This window comes from Lipomyces chichibuensis (genome assembly GCF_038497645.1).
Source record: "Lipomyces chichibuensis strain CBS 12929 unplaced genomic scaffold V1513scaffold_2, whole genome shotgun sequence".
Classification (NCBI taxonomy): domain Eukaryota; kingdom Fungi; phylum Ascomycota; class Lipomycetes; order Lipomycetales; family Lipomycetaceae; genus Lipomyces; species Lipomyces chichibuensis.
In genome coordinates, this window is record NW_027117454.1 from 174215 (window position 1) to 193983 (window position 19769).

Genomic DNA, 19769 nt, shown 5'->3' on the forward strand with positions numbered 1-19769 from the left:
CGAAGTTGGGCCGGCAGCTCACCGCATCCGCTGCGAGATTCAGACGCATTCACTCTCGAGCGCTGTGTGTTACTTAGGGAATAAGTTTGCATCATCAAGCTAAATCAAAATATTGGCTAGAATATAGAAAATTTATTCGAGCATGCCGGTTCTTTCCCCTTCGGTTTCACCGTCGTCATCGCGACAAAATAACCGGCACAGCCGAACGCATTCTTTTCCGGCTGCGATCTCACAAGTGATCTCGCGGCAGTTACATAACAGTACTTCATCCAAAAAGTCCTCTAAGCATGCAGATCGTTCTAAGGAGGATGCTGGAACGGATTCGCCGGCAGCCGCAGCAGAGCAGCAAGAAAGCTTGTCTGAGCAGAAATCGGCTCCAAAGGATCTGTCGATCGCGTTGGTATGGAAAATCACGGCATGATCATAGAGTCTAATAGCTGACACAATTATCTAGACAACGGGGTTATGCATGTGCTGTCTTTCATCCTTGCGATATCCTGTCTCAATTCCATGCTTCCGCTGCACTGTTTGTCAGACCACAAATGACGTTACAGCTCTTCCTTCGAAACCCGGTCCTACAATCGCTTCAGAATACGTAGACGACATGGTTAGTACAGAGTGCGTAACTGAAGACGCCTACAATATTGTCGAAGACCGCATCATGGCAGTGTTTCAATCCTTTGATGGTCTCAGCAACTCGTTCAGCAACGGCAAGAAGCTCACGTACTCCGAAACTGGCTTAGATTTTGGCCAAATCAGCAAGTTTTACAAATTCGTCTTATGCTCATCGCAGCAACTTATGGGACTCGTACTCAAGTCGTCTGAAATTCTATTAAAACGTCCAGGCCGTATAATTGCGTCTCCCAGCGATCTGAAGTTTCTCCTCATTATCCTGGAAAATCCAGTGCTCTACTCGGCTCGAAGTTCTCCAAATTCTGGGCATCATTCAACTATTCTGAAGAGATTATTCGGTCTAATTAGCAGTCTCAATGTCAACTGCCATCACATTCTCGTGAATTGGTTTGCTCGCCTGCCGACGGAAAGCTTTCGGGCTAAGGTGGAGTTAATAAATGCATTCACTACACATCGACTTGCAAAGTACTGCTCTTCTAGAAGTGGTGGAGCTAAAATCGAGACCTATGGAGCTGATTGGAGAATTCGTGCAGCAGCCCGCACCTTGTCACTATTTTGTAAGCTCGGGCACTCATAATATATGGAATTGTGATTAACCAGTATAATAGTTGCGGCGAACATCCAAGTATTGAAGGTGCCGACGTCCAGCTTTTACAACACTCTTGTGGACTATATTGACATTACCCATGATTTCGATATATGGGAAAAACAAGGTATTTTAAGCGTTGTTGGTCCAGTCTCGCGGTCACCGAATTTCTCGGGCCCGTCCCACACCACCTCCAGCAATCCACATCCACCGACGTCGCATGGTTTGCACAATCCGGCGAAGAATACATCGGCCCCACCAAGCTCTACGGCGTCTCCGCTCTCACATGATAATCCGTCTAATTCAGCAGTGACCCCGAGTAACTTCACTTCTTTCACTTTCTGCCAATATCCTTTCTACTTGTCTATGGGATCCAAGATCACAATACTTGAATATGACGCCCGACGGCAGATGGAAATCAAAGCTCGGGAGGCATTTTTCTCAACGTTAAATTACAAGAGAATCGTTCAGCCACATCTTGTTCTGAAGGTCCGTAGGAATTGCATTATCGAGGACTCATTGCGCCAAATTTCGAGCAACGAAATGGAATTGAAGAAAGGTCTCAAAATTGAATTCATTGGGGAGGATGGTGTCGACGCAGGTGGTTTACGGAAGGAGTGGTTTTTGCTTCTCGTTCGGGATATGTTTGATCCTTTGAATGGCATGTTTGTCTACGACGAAGAGTCGAACTATTGTTGGTTCAATCACTCTACATTCGAGACGTCGGATCAGTATTTCTTGGTCGGAGTAGTTTTGGGCTTGGCGATTTATAACTCCACGATTCTAGATATCCATCTACCGCCTGCGCTTTTCAAGAAATTGCTGGGGTGCCACTGCACAATGGAAGATCTCATGCTGCTGAAACCATCACTTGCGAGAGGTCTACAGCAGCTGCTGGATTATGAAGGCAGTGTCGAGGAGACATTTTGCCGAGATTTTGTGGCTGAACACGAAGTCTATGGATCGATTGTGCAGGTGCCGCTTGTTCCCGGTGGCGAAAATAAGCCCGTAACGAATGCGAATCGAGGGGAGTTTGTCAACAAATATATACAGTTCATTTTTGATGTATCGGTCACGCGACAATTCCAGCCGTTTAAGCGAGGATTTTATCACGTTATTGGGGGCAACGCCTTGACTTTATTCAGACCAGAGGAAATTGAACTACTAGTTCGTGGATCAGACGAAGGACTGGATGTTGCTGCACTGCGGGCCGTTGCCGTCTACGATGGCTGGGGCCATAGCAATAATACAAAAATGTCCATCCATGAAATCGAGGAGGTGGAGCCGGTAGTTAACTGGTTTTGGGAGTTCTTTGCGAATATGGATACAAGCGATCAACGGCGACTACTGACGTTCGTGACTGGATCTGATCGAATACCCGCAACCGGCATTGCTAATCTGATTTTCAAAATCTCGAAGTTGGGCGAGGATTCGGAAAGGTATCTTATTTTTTAGATTGCAAAGAGTGGATGGCGTGAAAGTCTAATTAAATACACAGATTCCCGATCTCGCATACGTGCTTCAACCAGCTTTGCCTCTATCGCTATTCCTCTCGTGAGAAATTGGAAGCCAAGCTGCATAGGGCGATCGTCGAGAGTGAAGGTTTCGGACTACGTTAACCCAATAGGATTGCATAGGAGTTGCCTTTCATACACATAGGAATTTAGAGACGTTAAACTTAAATGCATAGTATTGTTTGTAATATTTATTCGCAGTCTTCGGTTTTAGGCTATGGTCAGGTCTGGTGCATTAGATGTGTATGGCTGGGTATTTTGAAGTTATTTATTGGGAGGTTGGAATTAAGTTGATTTTTAAATCGTCAAGGTAAAGTAAGGAATGTAACGATTAGGTCTTATGAATACGATGCTTTGATCGATGTTGTTGAATTTTCGACAGAGGCAAAGTCCAGATATTATTCTGATTTGCCGGTCTGATACAACTTCGACAACATCAGGCCCAGTAATGGGAAATTGACACTCTCAAACACTCCCAGTTCCAAAGTAGTAATTTGGTCGCATCTCCACTTAAAAGTGCTTGCGCTTCGCTTTAGTATAATAAGATTTAAGAAATACACGCTAAAAACGGACTGTACAAGAAAGGAATGACCACTCGCATGAATAGAATTGAGGGCGTGAAGCTCGGTGATCAGTTGCTGGCCCACAGCCCTTACCCCGGATTTTTGCGGCCTTTCGCGGTTGGTCCGTGTCGGGGGCCAACGCGGACCAACGACAAGAGTAATTTGTCGTCAGCCTCCCTCAGCTGCGGTATTTACTCGCATATTTCCTCTAACATATTCGAATATCATCTAGAGTATTGGTCCGTGTACATGGCCGGATCGCGGGATTTGTGATTACGGTAGATCAAGTGGCATGCGCGTTGACTTGCCTTATAGAGCTGCAACTGCGCTTGTGACGGGGATCTGAATCCCCTGGACCGTGATTACGTCGACGAATAGCGGGAACGAGCAACGCCAGCAGCAGACCTAATTCTGTGGTGTGCTGATTGTGGAGTAGTTCTGGACGAACTGCGTACTGGTACCTCGACCGACCAATTGCTACAGTTGGTCTTGCAATCTTCCCAAGCGATCTGAGTTTACGCGCGTACGATATATTTTCAGTCGCGTACTAGAGCATTACACCTGTTGGACATACGATGCGCGATCTTATTCTGCTGCTATAGTGGTTAGTTGAATAGAATCTAAGTCACTATATGGTAATCTATGTATTGATTGGGTACTAGTTTCTTTGGATATCAGCTCACGCGATGTCGATACCACCACTACTACGGAATCCTGGCAATAGCCTGAGCCCTTCACCTCGACTGAAGATGCTATCAATATCCATTCCACATTCACCCAGTCTTGTTCCCTCATCATCGACGGATGACGACGGCTACCTGCAGCCAATCGCAACCACGACTGCGTCATCATTCACATCAGCTTCCCCCTCCATGAGTGATGTATCCGAAGAGAAAGTATCCGGTTATGAATCAAGTGTCCCTTCACATTACGATTTGCAGCCTATGGATACAGCCGGTCATGGAGGTGTTGATTCCCGGCTCCCTGCTGTCCATTGCAACGACCAGCCTTTGATCTACCCAGATGTTCACGATCTGGACGAAGAGGGTTGGGACAAAGCAGCGAGGAATGGGGAAATAATAGAAGTAGCAAAACTGGGTGAAGGAGCAAGCGGTAGTGTGACGAAGTGCCGATTGGTACACGGCACCACAGTCTTCGCACTGAAGACAATCCCAGCAAATCCGAACCCCGAAATTCAGAAACAGCTATTAAGAGAATTACTATATAACAGATCCTGTAAATCACCACATATTGTCAAATATTTCGGACGTTTCGTAAATAATCATAATGCGAGCATATCGATTGCGATGGAATACTGTGCCGGTGGGTCGTTGGATGCAATATATCACCACGTATCTGCTCGCGGTGGTCGGATAGGTGAACGTGTGCTTGGGAAAATTGCTGAGGGCGTTTTAAGTGGACTCTCGTATCTTCACGAGAGGCGCATTATACATAGAGACATCAAGCCGCAGAATATACTTCTGGATAAGAACGGCCAAGTCAAATTGTGCGACTTCGGTGTCTCAGGCGAGGTCGTTAATTCACTCGCAACAACGTTCACGGGAACCTCATATTATATGGCCGTAAGTCTTTTGTCTTTTTTGTGCATTGGACATAATTTTAACTGTTTGAATGCAGCCGGAGAGAATCCAAGGACAGCCTTACACTGTTACGTCAGATGTTTGGTCACTCGGACTGACTTTAATGGAGGTCGCGCAGCACAGGTTTCCTTTCCCACCTGAGGGCGAACCGCAGTTGATGCCAATCGAGGTGTTGACTTATATTGTGAATATGGCCCCTCCTCGCTTACAGGACGAACCTCATAATGATATCACATGGAGCGAATCGTTCCGTCACTTTTTAGCCTGCTGGTAAGTTCGTCATTCTGCGACTTGTTGCTGCTCATGGCAGATCTGACGGATTGCAGTCTCGAGAAAGATACGAAGAAAAGGCCCAGTCCGCGACAAATGCTGAAGCATCCCTGGATAATTGGAATATCAAGCAAGAAAGTGCGCATGGACAAATTCGTACAGGAATGTTGGGCAAATTAGATGATACACGCTGACAGATATTGAAGTATTAATTTTTATTTTATTAGAGTTGGGAGCCATAATCAGTTACTACTATTAATGTTGTCATTATGAATACTGTTATTGATCAAATGATTTTTGATGTGACTCGATGATTTTGAGGTTTCGTAAGTTCTTTGCGATTACTGAAAGTCATAGATTTGGCATTTACGAGTCCGCACGGTGCCATTTCCGAGATATTAATCCATTGATACACATCAAAACCAAGAAAATATCAAATACCAAGTAAACTACAACTAACAGATACCATCATACATGAAAAGAGCCAAAATCCGCCTCCACTCCATCTATGCGGTAGTCGCCCGAGGCGCCATCGACAATCTCGTTGTGACTGCACCGGAGCCGGAAGTGCCACTGGAAATGGCGCCGACGATTGATTGCGCAGGGATGAAGATGTCCATATAGCAAACCATAATACCAACCAAACTCATACTATTTAGAAATATTATTAGGAATTAGGAATTAGGAATAACATGCATTGGAGGGACGTACAGGACCTTGAGCCATCCTGGCTGCGCCGAGTCGTTACTAGAAGCTTCGGATTCGTTGAGCCATGATTGTACTGTCATAAGCAAGGCCGACCAGCCAATTAATCTTAATGGAGTGTTAGCAAATATGCCTAAATTCTGCGAATCCGAAGTCTAATACGTACTTATTTCTATATGAACGAGTTAGTTTGAGGTACTAATATGACATCCAACTGCCTGAACTTACCGTAGAAACATGGCAACCATGGGTAAGGTCGTGGCCATCATTGCCGAGACATCGTCCCGCGATTTCACCTCCATGGGAACGTATCTAAATATACAGATTTGTGTTATATTAGAGTGGCTAGAGGATCAAAACCGTGATGGCGTACGGGACACAGAGATTGGCTCTCTTCTTCAAAGTCGTTGATGCTGATGACATCTTGAGCAAATGTAATTGTTAATTACTTGAAATATCCAAATAAATGTTAGATTTTGTAATAATCTTGCTTCTGAGGACGTGAATGCTTGAAATGTACTGCGGCGAGCCTCACAGATGGATAAGCGTTGACTCGCGTGTTTTGTGCCTCCACACTCCTCGGCAGCTGTGAGCACAGCAAACCAATGATTTCTTTCTACGTTCGGGTTGTCAATCAAATATATACCTTGATCTCATATCATCTGTTCGTAATAAATATTAATGATTATCTATCCTCCTATGTAACAGATTTACGTCCATCGCGAGTTTTCCAAAATGTACATCACAGCCAAAAAGCAATTGCTTAATTGCTTCAAAAAATAATAAGGCATCTCAATTGACCTTCAAACGAATGTGATAGTAGCGCAATAGAATCTACAACCGCGGAGAATCATCGTATCCTTTACCGCCTGAAGGGGGGACATCGCCCTTCTCTTTCTTCAACTTCTGTTCGAACTTCTCAAACTCCCGCAGAGAAATCTCCTCCTCGGGATCAAGTACCTGCACAATACCATTGACGCCGTCAACATAATGCATCAGCATGGCCTCGATACCATTCTTGAGCGTTACACTCGAACTATCGCATGTTCGGCAGGCGCCGCGGAGTTTTAATTGCACAATACCGTCGTCGGTTAGGCCTTTGTACTCGACATCGCCGCCATCTTCTTGGATGGCAGGACGGATGCGGGTGTCGATAAGTTCCTTGATCATGCTAACCATCTCTGAGTCTCCCTCCATGGGCATGGTATCCTCATTCATCGTCGTTTCCTCTAAAATAATCTTGGCTCCAGAGCTTAGATACTCGGTCAAAAGCGAAAACACCTCTGGTTTGAGCACAGCCCACGAGACAAAAGGATCTTTCTCGATAGTAATAAAATCCGAACCAAACATAACCGACCGCACGCCATCAACGGCAAACAATTTGCGGGCAAGCGGTGACGAGTGCGCCTCACGGCCGTTGACAAATTCAACGGTGCGCGATCCCGGTGGTAAGATGCGGGTCGAGGGAATGAATTTCAAGGCGTCCTGGTTTGGCGTGTTCGAAGTCTGGATGAACATCGTCCGCCGCTGAACGCCATTACGGCCCATGAAGGTGTCGCTGCGCCTGGAGGCATTTGGCAACAAACCGCTTTGGGTACTGTAGTTGTAAATTGTACTCGTACTCGCGTTGCGGAAAAAGGCGCCGGCGGAAGCCCTGGCGAGTTGTGATGACAAATGCCGCCTTGATCCCTTGCAGAGAATCTGGACGGTGTCGCGCGTAATTGCTTTAGCTGTGCAAGACATCATCATCATCATCATTAGATACTATCCAACTGAATCTCGGAATTCGCAATGGGCGATGGATATAGGCGCAAGTTATATTCGCGGATTAGTGAAGACGAGAGGCGGAGTGATGAAGTCATAGAGTAATCATAGTGACGCATGTAATTACTCCTAAGCCGGGTAATTTCAGCGCACATGAAGAACGCGATGTTTCGGAAGCCGCGCGGTACCTTCCCCTGGTGGATTATGGACAAAAGCGCGCTTGTTTTTATTGTGGGGACTCAGTTGCCATTTGACACGAAGCTGATCACTGATACCGACACTATACACATAGAGACGGAGTCAACCATGTACAATCTACGTGGAACTAAGTGTTAGCAACAGTATTGAGCCAACGCCGACTGAAGACGACGTGTTGTTGATTATCCTAATCGCAGTAATGTAAACACTGAACGCCATATCCATAACCTCCTGCGCCATTCACTTGGATCCGTCCTTATCATCTTCCGAGTCACTGGCACCACTATCGACATCCTCATCAAAGAATGACGCTATTTTCGGCTTTCGCACGGACGAGGAACTTGAACTGCCTCCACTATCCACACTCCCGACGACAAACTTCGGAATATGCCGCTCCCTTTCTCCTTCGTCATCTCCTTCCTCATCGTCGTCGTCGTCGTCGTCGTCGTCGTTCTCCTCCTCCTCATCCTCCTCCTGCGAATCAACAAACCGCTGCCCACCATACTTCACGCTCTCCTCCACAATCCGCTTCAAATCCTCAATCATCTCCTCGCTCTCCTCCAAAAATTCTACATCATTAAACCGCGCTTTGGAAGCCGGATCTTCCATCTCTATTATCGCTTTCAACCGCTCACGTTTCTGGCGTGACGCTTCCTTAATCCGTTGTGGCGCCGTTTCTAAATATATAGCTAGACTACAAGTATATTAGCATGCCCCTTCACAAGCCTAAAATGCAAATTGGGGAAAAAAAAAGAGGAAAGCCGTACTCTTTTGCTTGTCGGATACTGCGCATACGGCGACCGTCAAGATTGCGATAGTTATCTTTACTTTCCTCATCATTTTTCGCACCGCGTTTGCGACGTGCGGACATACGTCCGCCTTGTGCGCGGAGTTGTGAGCCGAATCCACCTTTTCCTCCACGAAGCCGAGGTGTTATCTGAAGAGAGCAAAAACTCGATGTGCCCGAGGGGATGAGTGTTGAAATCGGGAGGGATGTGTCTGATGGAAGGAGACGGCCAGATTGTTGTGTGAAATAAACTGTCTGTGCTACCGCATCGGGAAGCAGTTCCGTTATTAACGAGAGAATGCTTGATATAGGGGTTGATGAGGGGAAGGACTGAAGAGTTAGAGGTCTTATACCTGAGAACGTTGAGACGAAGACGTCGATTGGTGATGCTGAAGCCATGATTTGATCGATTCGGGTTATCTTTGCCTTGAATCGCTAATCACTAATGAATCCTATACTGCGCTATTGGAACTTGGCTCCAAATGTAACTATGACATTATACAAAGCCGAATGATATTGTGTAGAAGAGTGCGCCAGTTTTACAGATGTCGAATTATCTATCCGCCTCCATGGTCTGGAGCAGACAAGCAGGCAAACATTGACTTCTAATGCACTTATGCCATTTCCAACTCAACGTTAAAATAATGTGGGTTAGGTTTACAAGCCGCACAAGCCCTGTATGGTCGGGGAGGGTTCTTTCAAATAACAGTCACGCCTACAATTCTAGCGCCTAATCACCAAAAGCCACGCGGGCACAGCAGATGTCGAATGTACCGCTATCACTTGGTTACATCCACATTTGATATCAACAACCGGCATTTTCTATTGTCGTATATTCCGTCAATATGTTGATTCCTAAGGCCGACCGTCAGAAGATCCACACTTATTTGTTCAAGGGTATGTCATTTTCGATGAAGAGCTGGAAATTTCGGATTGTGGAGCGTCATTGATAAAAGGCGGATAGTCTGCCTATGTTCGTGGATGAGATATTTTATTGAATCAATGGCATGCTGATGATATTGCAGAGGGAGTTGTTGTTGCGAAGAAGGACTACAACCAGCCCAAACATGAAGAAATAGACACCAAGAACCTATACGTAAGTCGACTTGGTGTGTCTGCGTCGACAACCAAAGACTAACGAACGCTTCCAGGTTATCAAAGCGCTCCAGTCGCTTGACTCCCGAGGATACGTCAAGACCCGTTTCTCGTGGCAGTACTACTACTACTCGCTTACCGACGAGGGCATCGAATACCTTAGAGAATGGCTGCACTTGCCTGCTGAGATCGTTCCTGCCACACATAAGAAGCAGCTTCGTCCCACTCCTGCTTCTGGTGGCCGACCACCAAGACGTTAAAGCTTTGTTCGACAAATGGATACAGAAAATGGTGCACGGGATTTATAAAGAACAAAATTGTCAATAATGGGAAAAATTGTTGAAAACTTGTAGGAAAACGTTCGGCGCACTTCTGCTATACGTGGTTGGTTGTATAGTATAATGCAATACACTAAATATATGTATATTCATTTCGACATATCGAGTCCAGTTAATAGCTGGCCCGTTCTTCGTGCGAGCGCTATACTTTGGATTTGACACTGAAAGACGATATCAAGGGATGGACTAATGATGCGGTAATATATTTATTTAGGGACATTTAACATATGGATACATCTGACAGCGGCAATATCCATCATCTGAGTCCAAGAAATCAGACTCAATACTATCCATTATCTGTATGCATGCGCGTGTGGCTTCCAATTAATATCGTATAGCATATCCTGACTCCGAATCCAACCAAGGTGACTCCAATAACACCTGGCAAACTAAACTCGAACAAAAACTGATAACTTCTTTTAATATGATAATCTAGTATTCACTAATCTTCTTCGATAATAGGGTCATGGAACGTGAAAGTCGGTGACACTCCTCCTGCTGATCCTTCGGAGTTTTCTCTCCTGTGGGATGTGAACGGATTCTGGCTTCTAAATTGGACTTTCTCGACATTATCGTTACTGTCTCCATTAATGTCGAGTGAAGGCGGCAGCCGCGCGAACGAAGAAGGAGAGGAAGGTGGCAAGTCGTGATCGTTGCATCCTACTATGCGGCAGAATTCGATCCACATTCTGCTCGAGTATTCGCCATTAGAACAGAGAACACGCTTGATGGAGATTAAAAATGCGATGTCGTCGAATTTTTCTCTTGGTGACTGAAAGAGCGGTAGGAGTTGCTTTTCATAGACATCGTCGCCGACCGAACGCTTGACCAATGTGAAGAATGACTGGTTGTAATTCATGAGTGAGTCCATCTCAGACGGCCGGTCCACGAAGGGCAGTAGGATCTGTGGCGGGACTTGCTGAAGCTGGACGCTCGATTGCCGCCGAAGACTAGAACGACCTTCGGAGCCCGGCATGGATATTGGACTCAAGCTGGCGGGCGACAACACGGTCTGGTTCGGTGACCCGTTGGACTCGACGGATTGCGTCGAGTCTGCGGACGACCGCTTGACAGGAGAGTATGTGAATTGTAATGACGGATTCGGCCTCGTAGGCGAATCGGCAGTGTAAGTGCCGTTAAGTTTGGCTGGAGGCTGAAATACGTCTAACGATGAGAACTTGAGCGGTGAGGTCATTGTATACGTATGGATATGAGGTTTTCGACTTATCAAACGAAAAGGTGTATAGTGCAGTAGTCACGTTGTATGTGACAAAAAAGTGCAGACCTGTGATACCTGAGGAGCAGAGACCGTGGAGTAGAATGGGTAAAGGTCGGTCAACAATTTTAATCAGTAAGTGGGTCGATCGCTACTGGGTTCGATTCGTTGATGACGACGTCACAGGAGTCTAAAAGAGCCCTAACCCATTGCAATTTTGGGTATAATGCAGGGTTAGGGTGAAAAGAAGTGCGGGGAGACGATTGGGTGACACTCCGCCGCACACTAATGCGCATTATACTGCGGCTCCAACCCATAACTTCGCGGTCCGAGTCTCTCCGTAATCAACGCTCAAAGCTAGCTTCCCAATAACCATACTGACGATCAAGCTCGCGTGGGTTTCGCGTATGTCCATGCATGCGGAACTGCCCGCCTTTTTTGACACCCGTCGTAGCTCGCGGCTAACAACCCGCACGTGTCCGTTGTTAACTAGCGTCGCACCAACCTTGCCCTGGCACAGATAAGACTCAATAAGATGCTATTGCCATAAATGCAACACCAAGTGCACACTTAGACCCAAATTACATTAAGACCACTTAGTTGCGCCATATCTCCAGCGAGATGTCGCTACTCATAGTGAAATGTCACACGACCCCCGCTCGGAGTGTGACCTTCCAGACGTCATCGATTTGGCGCACTTGTGTTCTCCTCCACTGAGCCGCCAGTTTTGCTGCGTGCCCCTTCTTCAAACCACTCTACTTCCTTGTCTGTTGTGCGGTGTTGCTTTTGGAAACACTTTCTGCTCTTCGCACATCCAGCTCTTGTACGCATATTATATAAAAAGATACTATATCATTAGACATCGTCCGTCCGCATTATGATGGCTCAGCCTGTCGTGCGACAATCGCGATCTCGGCCGTCTTCACCTACATACGAGACCGCCGACGCCATGCTGGACCGCAAAGTTCTTCCGCCATCCTCATCCTCGCCAACGCGTTCTGTTCCGTCTGCTCAAAGACAGTCGCACGAATCACCGCGGTTTGTCGCACCTGGCCCGATTGGTTCGTCGCGGCTGCAGCCGAGATCTTCATCCAGCGATCCGTATTCGGCTGCTTCGTCGGCGGCGGCGAAAAGCTCCAGTCCGGCGCGCCCTCAGCTGCCGTCGTCCATCTTCCCGTCATCGGTGCATCCTGAAGACTCCTCTTCTTCCGAGAACGACGACGACTTCACTTTCACCATCGATCAGTCGCTCCGCGGCGGCGTCAGTGCAATGTCCTCCCGCAGGCCGTCGTACGCGGCAGAGTTCTCATCTCGTCCCCGGGCCGGCCTTAATGTCAACCTGCTCGCGCCAACAACGTCCCATCCGGCGGTGCCTAGCATCGACACAGATCGCTGGTTCAACGGACTTTCCTTGTCCAACGATCGATCCGCTATCCCTCAGTGGAGCAACATTTGGCACGACAATGCGTCCTTGCAGCAAGCGCCACGACGCGCATCTCAGTCCCCTTCTTCCCGCGGTTCGATCGGCGAGGCCCCTGTCACCGGCACGCATCAACAGCAAGGCGGTCTGCCTGTCAGCATCCCGCCGTATCCCAACTACAACCGCACGTATCGAAGTCTGAGCTTCTCACAAGGCGATGTAGGTCTACATTCGCGCAGTCACAGCGGTCAACTGCATCCGTCTGTTTTGCGTGAGGAACTTTCAGAGGACAGTGCTGTCTTTGACGAAGACGACGATCATCTTCCAAGCAATTTTGATGTGTACCAGCAACAGCATCAACAGTCACGCCGATACGATCCTCTCGGCTCCGCAACTGAAGCTATCAAGAGACTGTCCCTGTCATCTGGTCTTGAACGTCCGCAGAATGGGACAGGAGGCAACAGTCTCTGGTCCGACAGCAACCAATTGCGCAGATATTCACTGGACAACAGCAACTACCAGCAGCCTTCTTTGCCCACATACATGAACGGCAACGGCATCCCGCACATCGGAAATACCAGTAGCGGAGTTCGTAGTGGTTCTTCATTAAGCAACGGCAGCAATGGTCTCCCGCGTGCGCCTACTGGTGGGTCAAGCGGCGTTAATGGAAATGGCATGGCGTATTCGAATGGCAGCGGCATGCCAACCCCGGGTACAGCGATCAACTTCAAGGACTACTACAAGCCTGGCTTTACGTCCGGTGCGATAATGCACATTGACAATGCGGCGACAGGGTTTGGACCGCTCAATCCGATCAACGGACTGAATGCCATCAACACTTTGGGTATTTCCAAGCCGAGTAGCCAAGAGCGAGACCCGAACGAGCCGCCTGAAGAGGTAGATTTGTCGATGGATTATCCCACGGCTTGCCGTCTATTCGCTCCGTACTTTGACATGCCGCGATATAGCGCCAATCAACGGTACCATGACATTGCTGCACATGGTACGGCGAACGATGCAGTCATGAAGACCTGGAATCTTCCATATCCGATGACCCAGCGACTCTACTGTGTCGAGTTCAAGGCTGGCAGAATCGACGTGTTTTACATTGCCGAGGGTTCCAACCTGGACGTCAAACCTGGCGATGTAGTTATTGTCGATGCTGATAGGGGCCGCGACCTGGGACGTGTTACGCATGTCAACATCTCGGTAGAGACTGCACACGAGATAAAAATACAGCAGCACAAAGAGCAGCAGTTTGCTCTGCAGCAGAACGGCGGGGAGGTCAATGGTCAGAGTGACTCCGGACCGAACCCGATGACTCTGCAGCCAAAACAGATCATTCGTTTCGCGCAACCAATGGAAATACAGCAGCTCGCCAAAAAGAAGAACGACGAAGATCGTGCGCTAGAGATTTGCATGCAAAAAGTTGAAGAAAGGGGAATGGTCATGCACGTTCTTGACAGCGAATACCAATGGTACGTTCCTTTGCGCTTCGCGTCAGACTGCTATTAACATTACAATTCATTATAGGGACCGGCGTAAACTTACATTCTTTTACAGCGCGCCGCGTCGCATTGACTTCCGAGAACTGGTCCGCGACTTGTTCCGCGTCTACAAAACACGCATTTGGATGTGTGCTGTCGTTCAGCAGCTGTAAGCTAATTGTCGTGCGCGTATATAGAAATTTTCGGGTTATAATGGGTTCTGGTTGTGTAAGAAGAAAATTGGGCTTGATATTATTGGTTTTGTTATTTGGGTTCCGGTTGTTTTATATCCTTTTTTGTTTTATACGCAACGTCGCTTCCGTTATGGTAAAGAAAAATGTGTACTTTAGGACTAGAGATTGTATTGGGTCTGTTTACCGTTTCTTTTTCCTTTTGTTTTTAATTTTGGCATCCTCTTTCTCGTTGTTACCAAATGGGGGATAGCTGTCATTTGTGATATGAGTTAAAGGATGAATTTGTGTATACGCGTGTGACGAGTGTTGTAATTTATAATGCGGGGTTTCTTGTCATCATTCTTTTGTAAAAACTCTTCTTTCGTTTTCGTACTTTTTCTATTATCTGTTTGATGGTTTTTATCGATTCATCGTCATTCATTGAAGTGTGATACAAAAATTGGTGGCTTACACGGTGTTAGTTTGTTCTTCGTCAACATTGTTTTATCACAGATATTGCTTATTTTATTTGAGTGATGGAATGCGAAGGATGAGAGAATGGCATTCGAGTATTGATGGCGATGTGATTATGTCCATACATATTGGTCTTGTTCTTGTTATGGTTCCGTTAGATCAAGTTGTTATCGATAGGAATGTATGTATATATGGTACTTGGATAATTTCTATGGCGGCGTAGTTATGAAATTTACGCACCTGAATTAACGATTGGGCTTGCCGATTATTTTCGACACTCCGATCCATAGTAATTCAATGCTTTCCTATTAAAATTAAACCACTCCTAAACCATCAATCACACTCTTCGGCATTAACTCAACCAAATCATGTGTTTCCTCGAAAATAAGCAAGCATATGTTGTTGGAAACTGACTACGGTCATGCAGCTCGGGGTTATTGATCGCGCTGCCACGGCTCTGCAGTGCAGATTTGCTGCACTGGAGCATCTCGTGGATGCTCATTCTTGTGTAGGTTTTCTCTGCTGCCTGTTTGTTGTACTGCAACGAACCATCTCGCACCATTGACACTGCGATCGCTTTTGAATCGACATTGTTTGCATGCCTACTGTTTACTACTCCCTACGTCATTGAGACTGCCACATCTTCCGCATGTCTTACTAGTGTGGGCCTCAGAGACCAAGAGGACTTTGCATTTATTCTCGAGCATTGTTGAGAAGTCATCGTTGAAATTTGTAATGTTGCAATAGCTCGAGCTGTCTTGGACCTGGTCGCCTACGTGTCACCATCTATTGAACTGAAAAGGTTTGTAGAATGATAAGATTGAATGTCGTGCACAAATACTTGGCAATCCGGCAGTGCAAATCGATGAGCAGATTCTGAATCGGACAACGCAGCCTGGCTGCAGCTCTTGTCATCCTCCACCTCTTTGCACGGCTGATATCTTTGGTCGAATTTGAGCTATGCAACTCGTCCTGCCTGTGGCAAAGTCTATATCTGTGACCAATGTCATTTGACACGAGTTCAACCGCTTCGTATACCAAGTAGGGAATGTTCGCCACGCCTGGGTCATCGACCTGAAGACGACTGTTCATGAACCTGCAAAATCATCGGTACACAAATATAGTACTGGCCCCGTCGTCTTTTGGTGCACCAGTCTGCTGTCGTGCGAATGCCCCTTATAGAGCGGTTCAGCGCTTTTCATTTTGCGACTAAAGGCATACTTCCCTCTTCCACGAGACCAGTGCTTATGATGTATTACGATACTCTCCAGAGGCGACAGTTTGAGAACAGTTTCTTATTTGAAGCATGGAAGAGTAGTATCGATGGGCAAGGCGCACTTTAATTCAGAGTGGGATGCTTAGTGTGAGTTTGATGATGAGATGATACGCGAACGTTCGTCAGATGTCAACTTCTTCTATTCCCCAAACCCGATGCCCTGCCATAAAAGTCCTAACAATCCAAGTTAACCAAACTCATGCCAGCAGGATCCACTCGTCCTATAACCCTTACCCTGTTAAATTTTCGAAGTTTGCCTGACTATATAGGTTTTGGCGACTGGACTGATTTTAATGTTTTGAGAAAGACCGCGAAGTTGCGAGGTAAGACTATAGTACAATAGGAGGTGATACTAGATACATTCCTATCTCTTTTCATTTACAAGAAACAAGGGGGGATCTACACGGCGGCGATTGTTTGTCATCGTACCAAAAATCTCGGTCCCTGGACGATTCACTAGTCATTTCTCGGACCTTCGACCTTGCTTTGCTTGGTATTCGTGAGCCCCAGTCTGATCTGCAAACATTACTTATCATTGCTATCACAATGTCGAAAGTGGAGCTAGCGGGATCGAAGTCGTCGACTGACGGCAAACAACTTTCCAAACGCAAGCAACGGGCAGCGCAATTTCGTGACGCAGTGAAAAAAGGGGAATCCTTTAGCAACAAAAAGACAAAGTCGCTTTCGGAATCTGAGTATCTGGCAATGAAGGAGGAAAAAGATGCGAAGAAACAGGCTAAACTCGCGGAGCGAGAACATCGTCAGAAGGAGGAAATGGAGAGGAAAAGAGCAAGAGAAGAAGTGAAGGGCAAGAAGCGGAAGGCTGTTGATGATGAGGAGGCGCCAGTGGAGGAGAAAAAGAACGAGGGCGGGGATGTGCAGAAACGGAAACGGCAAAGGAACGAGAAGAGCGAGAAGCCTCAGGGTCCACGATTTATTCTGTTTATTGGAAACTTACCGTACACGGCCACGCAAAGTACGCTGCAGATCCATTTAACTGCGAGTAAACCGGACGTGATCCGCATTCCGACGGAGAAAAATACACAGAAAGCCAAAGGCTTCGCGTTTGCGGAGTTTACGGGCCAAGACGCGTCAAAGCGGATGAACGTGTGCTTGAGGTTGCATCATACCGAATTCGAAGGGCGCAGGATTAATGTGGAGTTAACAGCCGGAGGCGGTGGCAAAGGAACAACTCGAAAACAAAAGTTGAAGGAGAAAAATGAAAAGTTGGAGGCTGAAAGACGGGAAATACAGGAGGCTAAAGCCACGAAGGAGAGGACTAGGATTGTTGCGGCGAACAGTGCAGGTGGACAAAGTGCCGGTGCATTCATTCATCCGTCACGAGCGGCAAGGGTGCAGTGATTATGTATATACGATATGAGCGATGCATTGGTTTGGGTTAATAGCTTATACATAGGGTTCTGGGATACAAAAACATAATGTAACATGTATACGGCATCTTTAATTTATCGTCTTGATCAAACCTTTGCATACTAGTACAATACAACACAACTTACAATACACAATAAAAAGCGCCAAAACAGTGACTCAACAAGAAAATTCCCTCAAAACAGATCCATATTTGACTACCCAGACGCGCAATATCTAGCAAAAGAAAAGGCCAATATTAAGCAAAAATTAAATTACGGTAACAAAGTGCGCGAAGCCAATCTGAATGATAGGCGCAAATCCGTAATGTTGCGTAAGTGACTTGAGTTGATGAATGGAATGCTCGATCGCACGGTCTAACAGATTCTATCGTACGCTACATCGTGTAGATCGGATAAATATATGTGTTTAGATTCCAGAGTTTACAAGATGGTGCACTTTTTCTGCTTCTTCGGAATTGGTTTTGGAGCCAGGACAGCCCTGTTAAAGTTAGCAAAGTTTACAGAAGATAGCTGGTAGACTAACTTTATAGCCTCATCAAAAACGTTCTTTAATCCTTTTTGGGTCAATGCTGAGCATTCTAAGTATCTACCAAAGTGTTAGGCAATTTTCCGTCAAATCCCTCCAGGTCACTTACTTTACAGCATGGATATCTTTGGCCATTTGGAGACCATGTGGGTACGCTATCGGCGCCATTCGCTTCTCTCGTAACTTATCCACAACTTCTTTATTCTCTCGCAAATCCAACTTTGTACCGACGAGAATGATTGGAGTATTCGGCGCATGATGCGATATTTCAGGGTACCACTACTTCTGCATCAGTCTCATCGTTACACCCTAAGATACAGTAGTAGTATAAATTACAAAATAACTCACCTTTGTGCGCACGTTTTCAAATGACGGTGGACTGACGAGTGAGAAGCAAATCAAGAAGACTCCAGTTTGTGGGTATGATAGAGGCCTCAAACGGTCGTAGTCCTCCTGACCTGCCGTATCCCACAGACCAAGGTTTATTGGCTTCGAATCCACCATAACATTTGCCGAATAATTATCAAATCTGCATAAAAGCACAATCTGTCAGCTCGGAGAGAGACAAGCGCGATGTCAGCGCCGTTTGCAGAGTTAAAACTTACACGGTTGGTATATACTCTCCCGGAAATGCATTCGTGGTATAACTTATAAGTAGACATGTTTTGCCAACAGCACTGTATTAAAGACAGTAAACGATTAGTATTTAGAAGAATATTGGCACGAAGTATTGCTCTTGAACACCAATCGTGGCAGCTCGGAATCACCTGATAAAATTCCTCTAAGGATTTAAAATACGTACCCATCGCCTGTGACCACACATTTGATGCTCTGCATGCTCACTATTTTTTTTGTTCGCTGCTAATATAATAATCGTAATATTTCGTCTCAGACTGATTTTCTGTTTGAATGAGGTAGGAAGATATGGCACTAGCAGGTCATGATTTTGGCACGAACAGACAATGGCACTTGCAGTTTTAGCTTTCTTTACCTCCTTGCATGCGCCGTTGGGACCTGACGCTGACGCACTGTCAGTTAGCCCTCTCATTAACATCGACAACATTTCCTTGGTGAAATATTAAATTAAGAATACTTCAAGCCCATGGTTAATGGTAATCCTAATTTTGTATGAATTCCTTCCGTGAACATTATGGTATTTGCCATATGGTTGGATAATGGATATCCAGTTCGTGTAACGCTTTGAATCTATTGTTCAACTGACACTATCTTACATCACGAGTTAATTTTTTTTTTTACAGTTCTGCCTCATATGCGACGTCTATATATATTGTCATCTCACCAGCTCTGCTTGCGCAAGCTGCCATCGAAACGAGAGATAGAAGGCGTGAGATTGTGATATCCCAAGACTTTGTGCCCTTATCGATTGCATATATGAGCCACGCATTGGACATATGCCGTGATCCATTGCTATTATACGGCCGTCTTTTCTCGAGCTTTTCGATTGCCGTGGGGATCCGGAAAGAGATCATGTCTGCTGAGGCGAAAAGTACTCGTGTTTGAAAGTCCTTCGACCAATGCAGAGACGACATGTTTGCTCCAGACAGACTTGGTACACCAGTGGCAGAGCTCAATGTGTTGTCCGTAGGTGGAATGCTTAAACTGAAGATAAACTGCCAGTAAAGACTGTTCGAGGAAGGGTTCGGGGATAGTCAATCTCAAATTGTTGGGTTGGAAAGCTTTAAAGCGATTCATCCACAATGCGTGGCTGTGTATTGTGCCAGGAGCGCCCAC

General features: G+C 46.3%; 11 protein-coding genes across 11 annotated transcripts; 5 read left to right on the forward strand and 6 right to left on the reverse strand.

Annotated features, from left to right (window-relative positions):
- Window positions 1-142: 142 nt before the first annotated feature.
- V1513DRAFT_470159 (uncharacterized protein) lies at window positions 143-2903 on the forward strand (the record flags this gene model as incomplete). Its single annotated transcript, XM_066900145.1, has 3 exons — window positions 143-400; window positions 455-1190; window positions 1242-2903. 3 exons carry the CDS (start codon window positions 143-145, stop codon window positions 2672-2674), a joined length of 2427 nt encoding a protein of 808 aa, XP_066756099.1. The 3' UTR covers window positions 2675-2903.
- A 1265-nt stretch (window positions 2904-4168) lies between these two features.
- Window positions 4169-5347, forward strand: V1513DRAFT_456187 (kinase-like domain-containing protein; the record flags this gene model as incomplete). The annotated part of the gene is made up of 3 exons (XM_066899559.1): window positions 4169-4879; window positions 4935-5167; window positions 5224-5347. The coding sequence occupies 3 exons, from the start codon at window positions 4169-4171 to the stop codon at window positions 5345-5347; spliced, it is 1068 nt and encodes a 355-aa protein (XP_066756100.1).
- An 83-nt stretch (window positions 5348-5430) lies between these two features.
- Window positions 5431-6469, reverse strand: V1513DRAFT_436058 (uncharacterized protein). The gene is made up of 5 exons (XM_066896719.1): window positions 6246-6469; window positions 6101-6184; window positions 6039-6044; window positions 5879-5980; window positions 5431-5818 (listed from the first exon to the last, which is right to left on the reverse strand). Exons 1-5 carry the CDS (start codon window positions 6293-6295, stop codon window positions 5674-5676), a joined length of 387 nt encoding a protein of 128 aa, XP_066756101.1. The 5' UTR covers window positions 6296-6469; the 3' UTR covers window positions 5431-5673.
- Window positions 6470-6499: 30 nt separating this feature from the next.
- Window positions 6500-7714, reverse strand: V1513DRAFT_436061 (scaffold protein Nfu/NifU N terminal-domain-containing protein). The gene has a single exon (XM_066896720.1). The coding sequence runs from the start codon at window positions 7628-7630 to the stop codon at window positions 6707-6709; it is 924 nt and encodes a 307-aa protein (XP_066756102.1). The 5' UTR covers window positions 7631-7714; the 3' UTR covers window positions 6500-6706.
- On the reverse strand, window positions 7715-9191 carry V1513DRAFT_393464 (telomere stability and silencing-domain-containing protein). Its single transcript, XM_066895313.1, has 2 exons — window positions 8602-9191; window positions 7715-8528 (listed from the first exon to the last, which is right to left on the reverse strand). The coding sequence occupies exons 1-2, from the start codon at window positions 9018-9020 to the stop codon at window positions 8075-8077; spliced, it is 873 nt and encodes a 290-aa protein (XP_066756103.1). The 5' UTR covers window positions 9021-9191; the 3' UTR covers window positions 7715-8074.
- Window positions 9192-9328: 137 nt separating this feature from the next.
- On the forward strand, window positions 9329-10236 carry V1513DRAFT_95826 (40S ribosomal protein eS10). The gene is made up of 3 exons (XM_066900642.1): window positions 9329-9518; window positions 9647-9717; window positions 9773-10236. The coding sequence occupies exons 1-3, from the start codon at window positions 9467-9469 to the stop codon at window positions 9974-9976; spliced, it is 327 nt and encodes a 108-aa protein (XP_066756104.1). The 5' UTR covers window positions 9329-9466; the 3' UTR covers window positions 9977-10236.
- V1513DRAFT_436067 (uncharacterized protein) lies at window positions 10165-11458 on the reverse strand. The gene has a single exon (XM_066896721.1). It carries the CDS (start codon window positions 11247-11249, stop codon window positions 10497-10499), a length of 753 nt encoding a protein of 250 aa, XP_066756105.1. The 5' UTR covers window positions 11250-11458; the 3' UTR covers window positions 10165-10496.
- A 692-nt stretch (window positions 11459-12150) lies between these two features.
- Window positions 12151-14350, forward strand: V1513DRAFT_429020 (PSP1 C-terminal conserved region-domain-containing protein; the record flags this gene model as incomplete). Its single annotated transcript, XM_066896311.1, has 2 exons — window positions 12151-14168; window positions 14224-14350. 2 exons carry the CDS (start codon window positions 12151-12153, stop codon window positions 14348-14350), a joined length of 2145 nt encoding a protein of 714 aa, XP_066756106.1.
- Window positions 14351-15601: 1251 nt separating this feature from the next.
- V1513DRAFT_436072 (uncharacterized protein) lies at window positions 15602-16188 on the reverse strand. Its single transcript, XM_066896722.1, has one exon. It carries the CDS (start codon window positions 15914-15916, stop codon window positions 15611-15613), a length of 306 nt encoding a protein of 101 aa, XP_066756107.1. The 5' UTR covers window positions 15917-16188; the 3' UTR covers window positions 15602-15610.
- Window positions 16189-16308: 120 nt separating this feature from the next.
- On the forward strand, window positions 16309-17587 carry V1513DRAFT_436074 (uncharacterized protein). Its single transcript, XM_066896723.1, has one exon. It carries the CDS (start codon window positions 16647-16649, stop codon window positions 17460-17462), a length of 816 nt encoding a protein of 271 aa, XP_066756108.1. The 5' UTR covers window positions 16309-16646; the 3' UTR covers window positions 17463-17587.
- Window positions 17494-19202, reverse strand: V1513DRAFT_436077 (P-loop containing nucleoside triphosphate hydrolase protein). Its single transcript, XM_066896724.1, has 6 exons — window positions 18820-19202; window positions 18623-18694; window positions 18366-18546; window positions 18127-18296; window positions 18015-18077; window positions 17494-17969 (listed from the first exon to the last, which is right to left on the reverse strand). The coding sequence occupies exons 1-6, from the start codon at window positions 18852-18854 to the stop codon at window positions 17912-17914; spliced, it is 579 nt and encodes a 192-aa protein (XP_066756109.1). The 5' UTR covers window positions 18855-19202; the 3' UTR covers window positions 17494-17911.
- Between the last annotated feature and the right edge of the window lie 567 nt (window positions 19203-19769).

Coding starts and splice junctions, on each gene's coding strand:
- V1513DRAFT_436058 (XM_066896719.1), bottom strand. CDS start 6,295: ATGTCATCAGCATCAACGACTTTGAAGAAGAGAGCCAATCTCTGTGTC. Junction 6,185..6,245: donor AGAGCCAATCTCTGTGTCCC/GTACGCCATCAC, acceptor CTGTATATTTAG/ATACGTTCCCATGGAGGTGA. Junction 5,819..5,878: donor CCAGGATGGCTCAAGGTCCT/GTACGTCCCTCC, acceptor ATTTCTAAATAG/TATGAGTTTGGTTGGTATTA.
- V1513DRAFT_436061 (XM_066896720.1), bottom strand. CDS start 7,630: ATGATGATGATGATGATGTCTTGCACAGCTAAAGCAATTACGCGCGAC.
- V1513DRAFT_393464 (XM_066895313.1), bottom strand. CDS start 9,020: ATGGCTTCAGCATCACCAATCGACGTCTTCGTCTCAACGTTCTCAGGT. Junction 8,529..8,601: donor AGTATCCGACAAGCAAAAGA/GTACGGCTTTCC, acceptor ATATACTTGTAG/TCTAGCTATATATTTAGAAA.
- V1513DRAFT_95826 (XM_066900642.1), top strand. CDS start 9,467: ATGTTGATTCCTAAGGCCGACCGTCAGAAGATCCACACTTATTTGTTC. Junction 9,519..9,646: donor CCACACTTATTTGTTCAAGG/GTATGTCATTTT, acceptor ATGATATTGCAG/AGGGAGTTGTTGTTGCGAAG. Junction 9,718..9,772: donor TAGACACCAAGAACCTATAC/GTAAGTCGACTT, acceptor GAACGCTTCCAG/GTTATCAAAGCGCTCCAGTC.
- V1513DRAFT_436067 (XM_066896721.1), bottom strand. CDS start 11,249: ATGACCTCACCGCTCAAGTTCTCATCGTTAGACGTATTTCAGCCTCCA.
- V1513DRAFT_436072 (XM_066896722.1), bottom strand. CDS start 15,916: ATGAACAGTCGTCTTCAGGTCGATGACCCAGGCGTGGCGAACATTCCC.
- V1513DRAFT_436074 (XM_066896723.1), top strand. CDS start 16,647: ATGTCGAAAGTGGAGCTAGCGGGATCGAAGTCGTCGACTGACGGCAAA.
- V1513DRAFT_436077 (XM_066896724.1), bottom strand. CDS start 18,854: ATGCAGAGCATCAAATGTGTGGTCACAGGCGATGG. Junction 18,547..18,622: donor GGAGAGTATATACCAACCGT/GTAAGTTTTAAC, acceptor GCTTTTATGCAG/ATTTGATAATTATTCGGCAA. Junction 17,970..18,014: donor GTTTTTGATGAGGCTATAAA/GTTAGTCTACCA, acceptor TAACTTTAACAG/GGCTGTCCTGGCTCCAAAAC.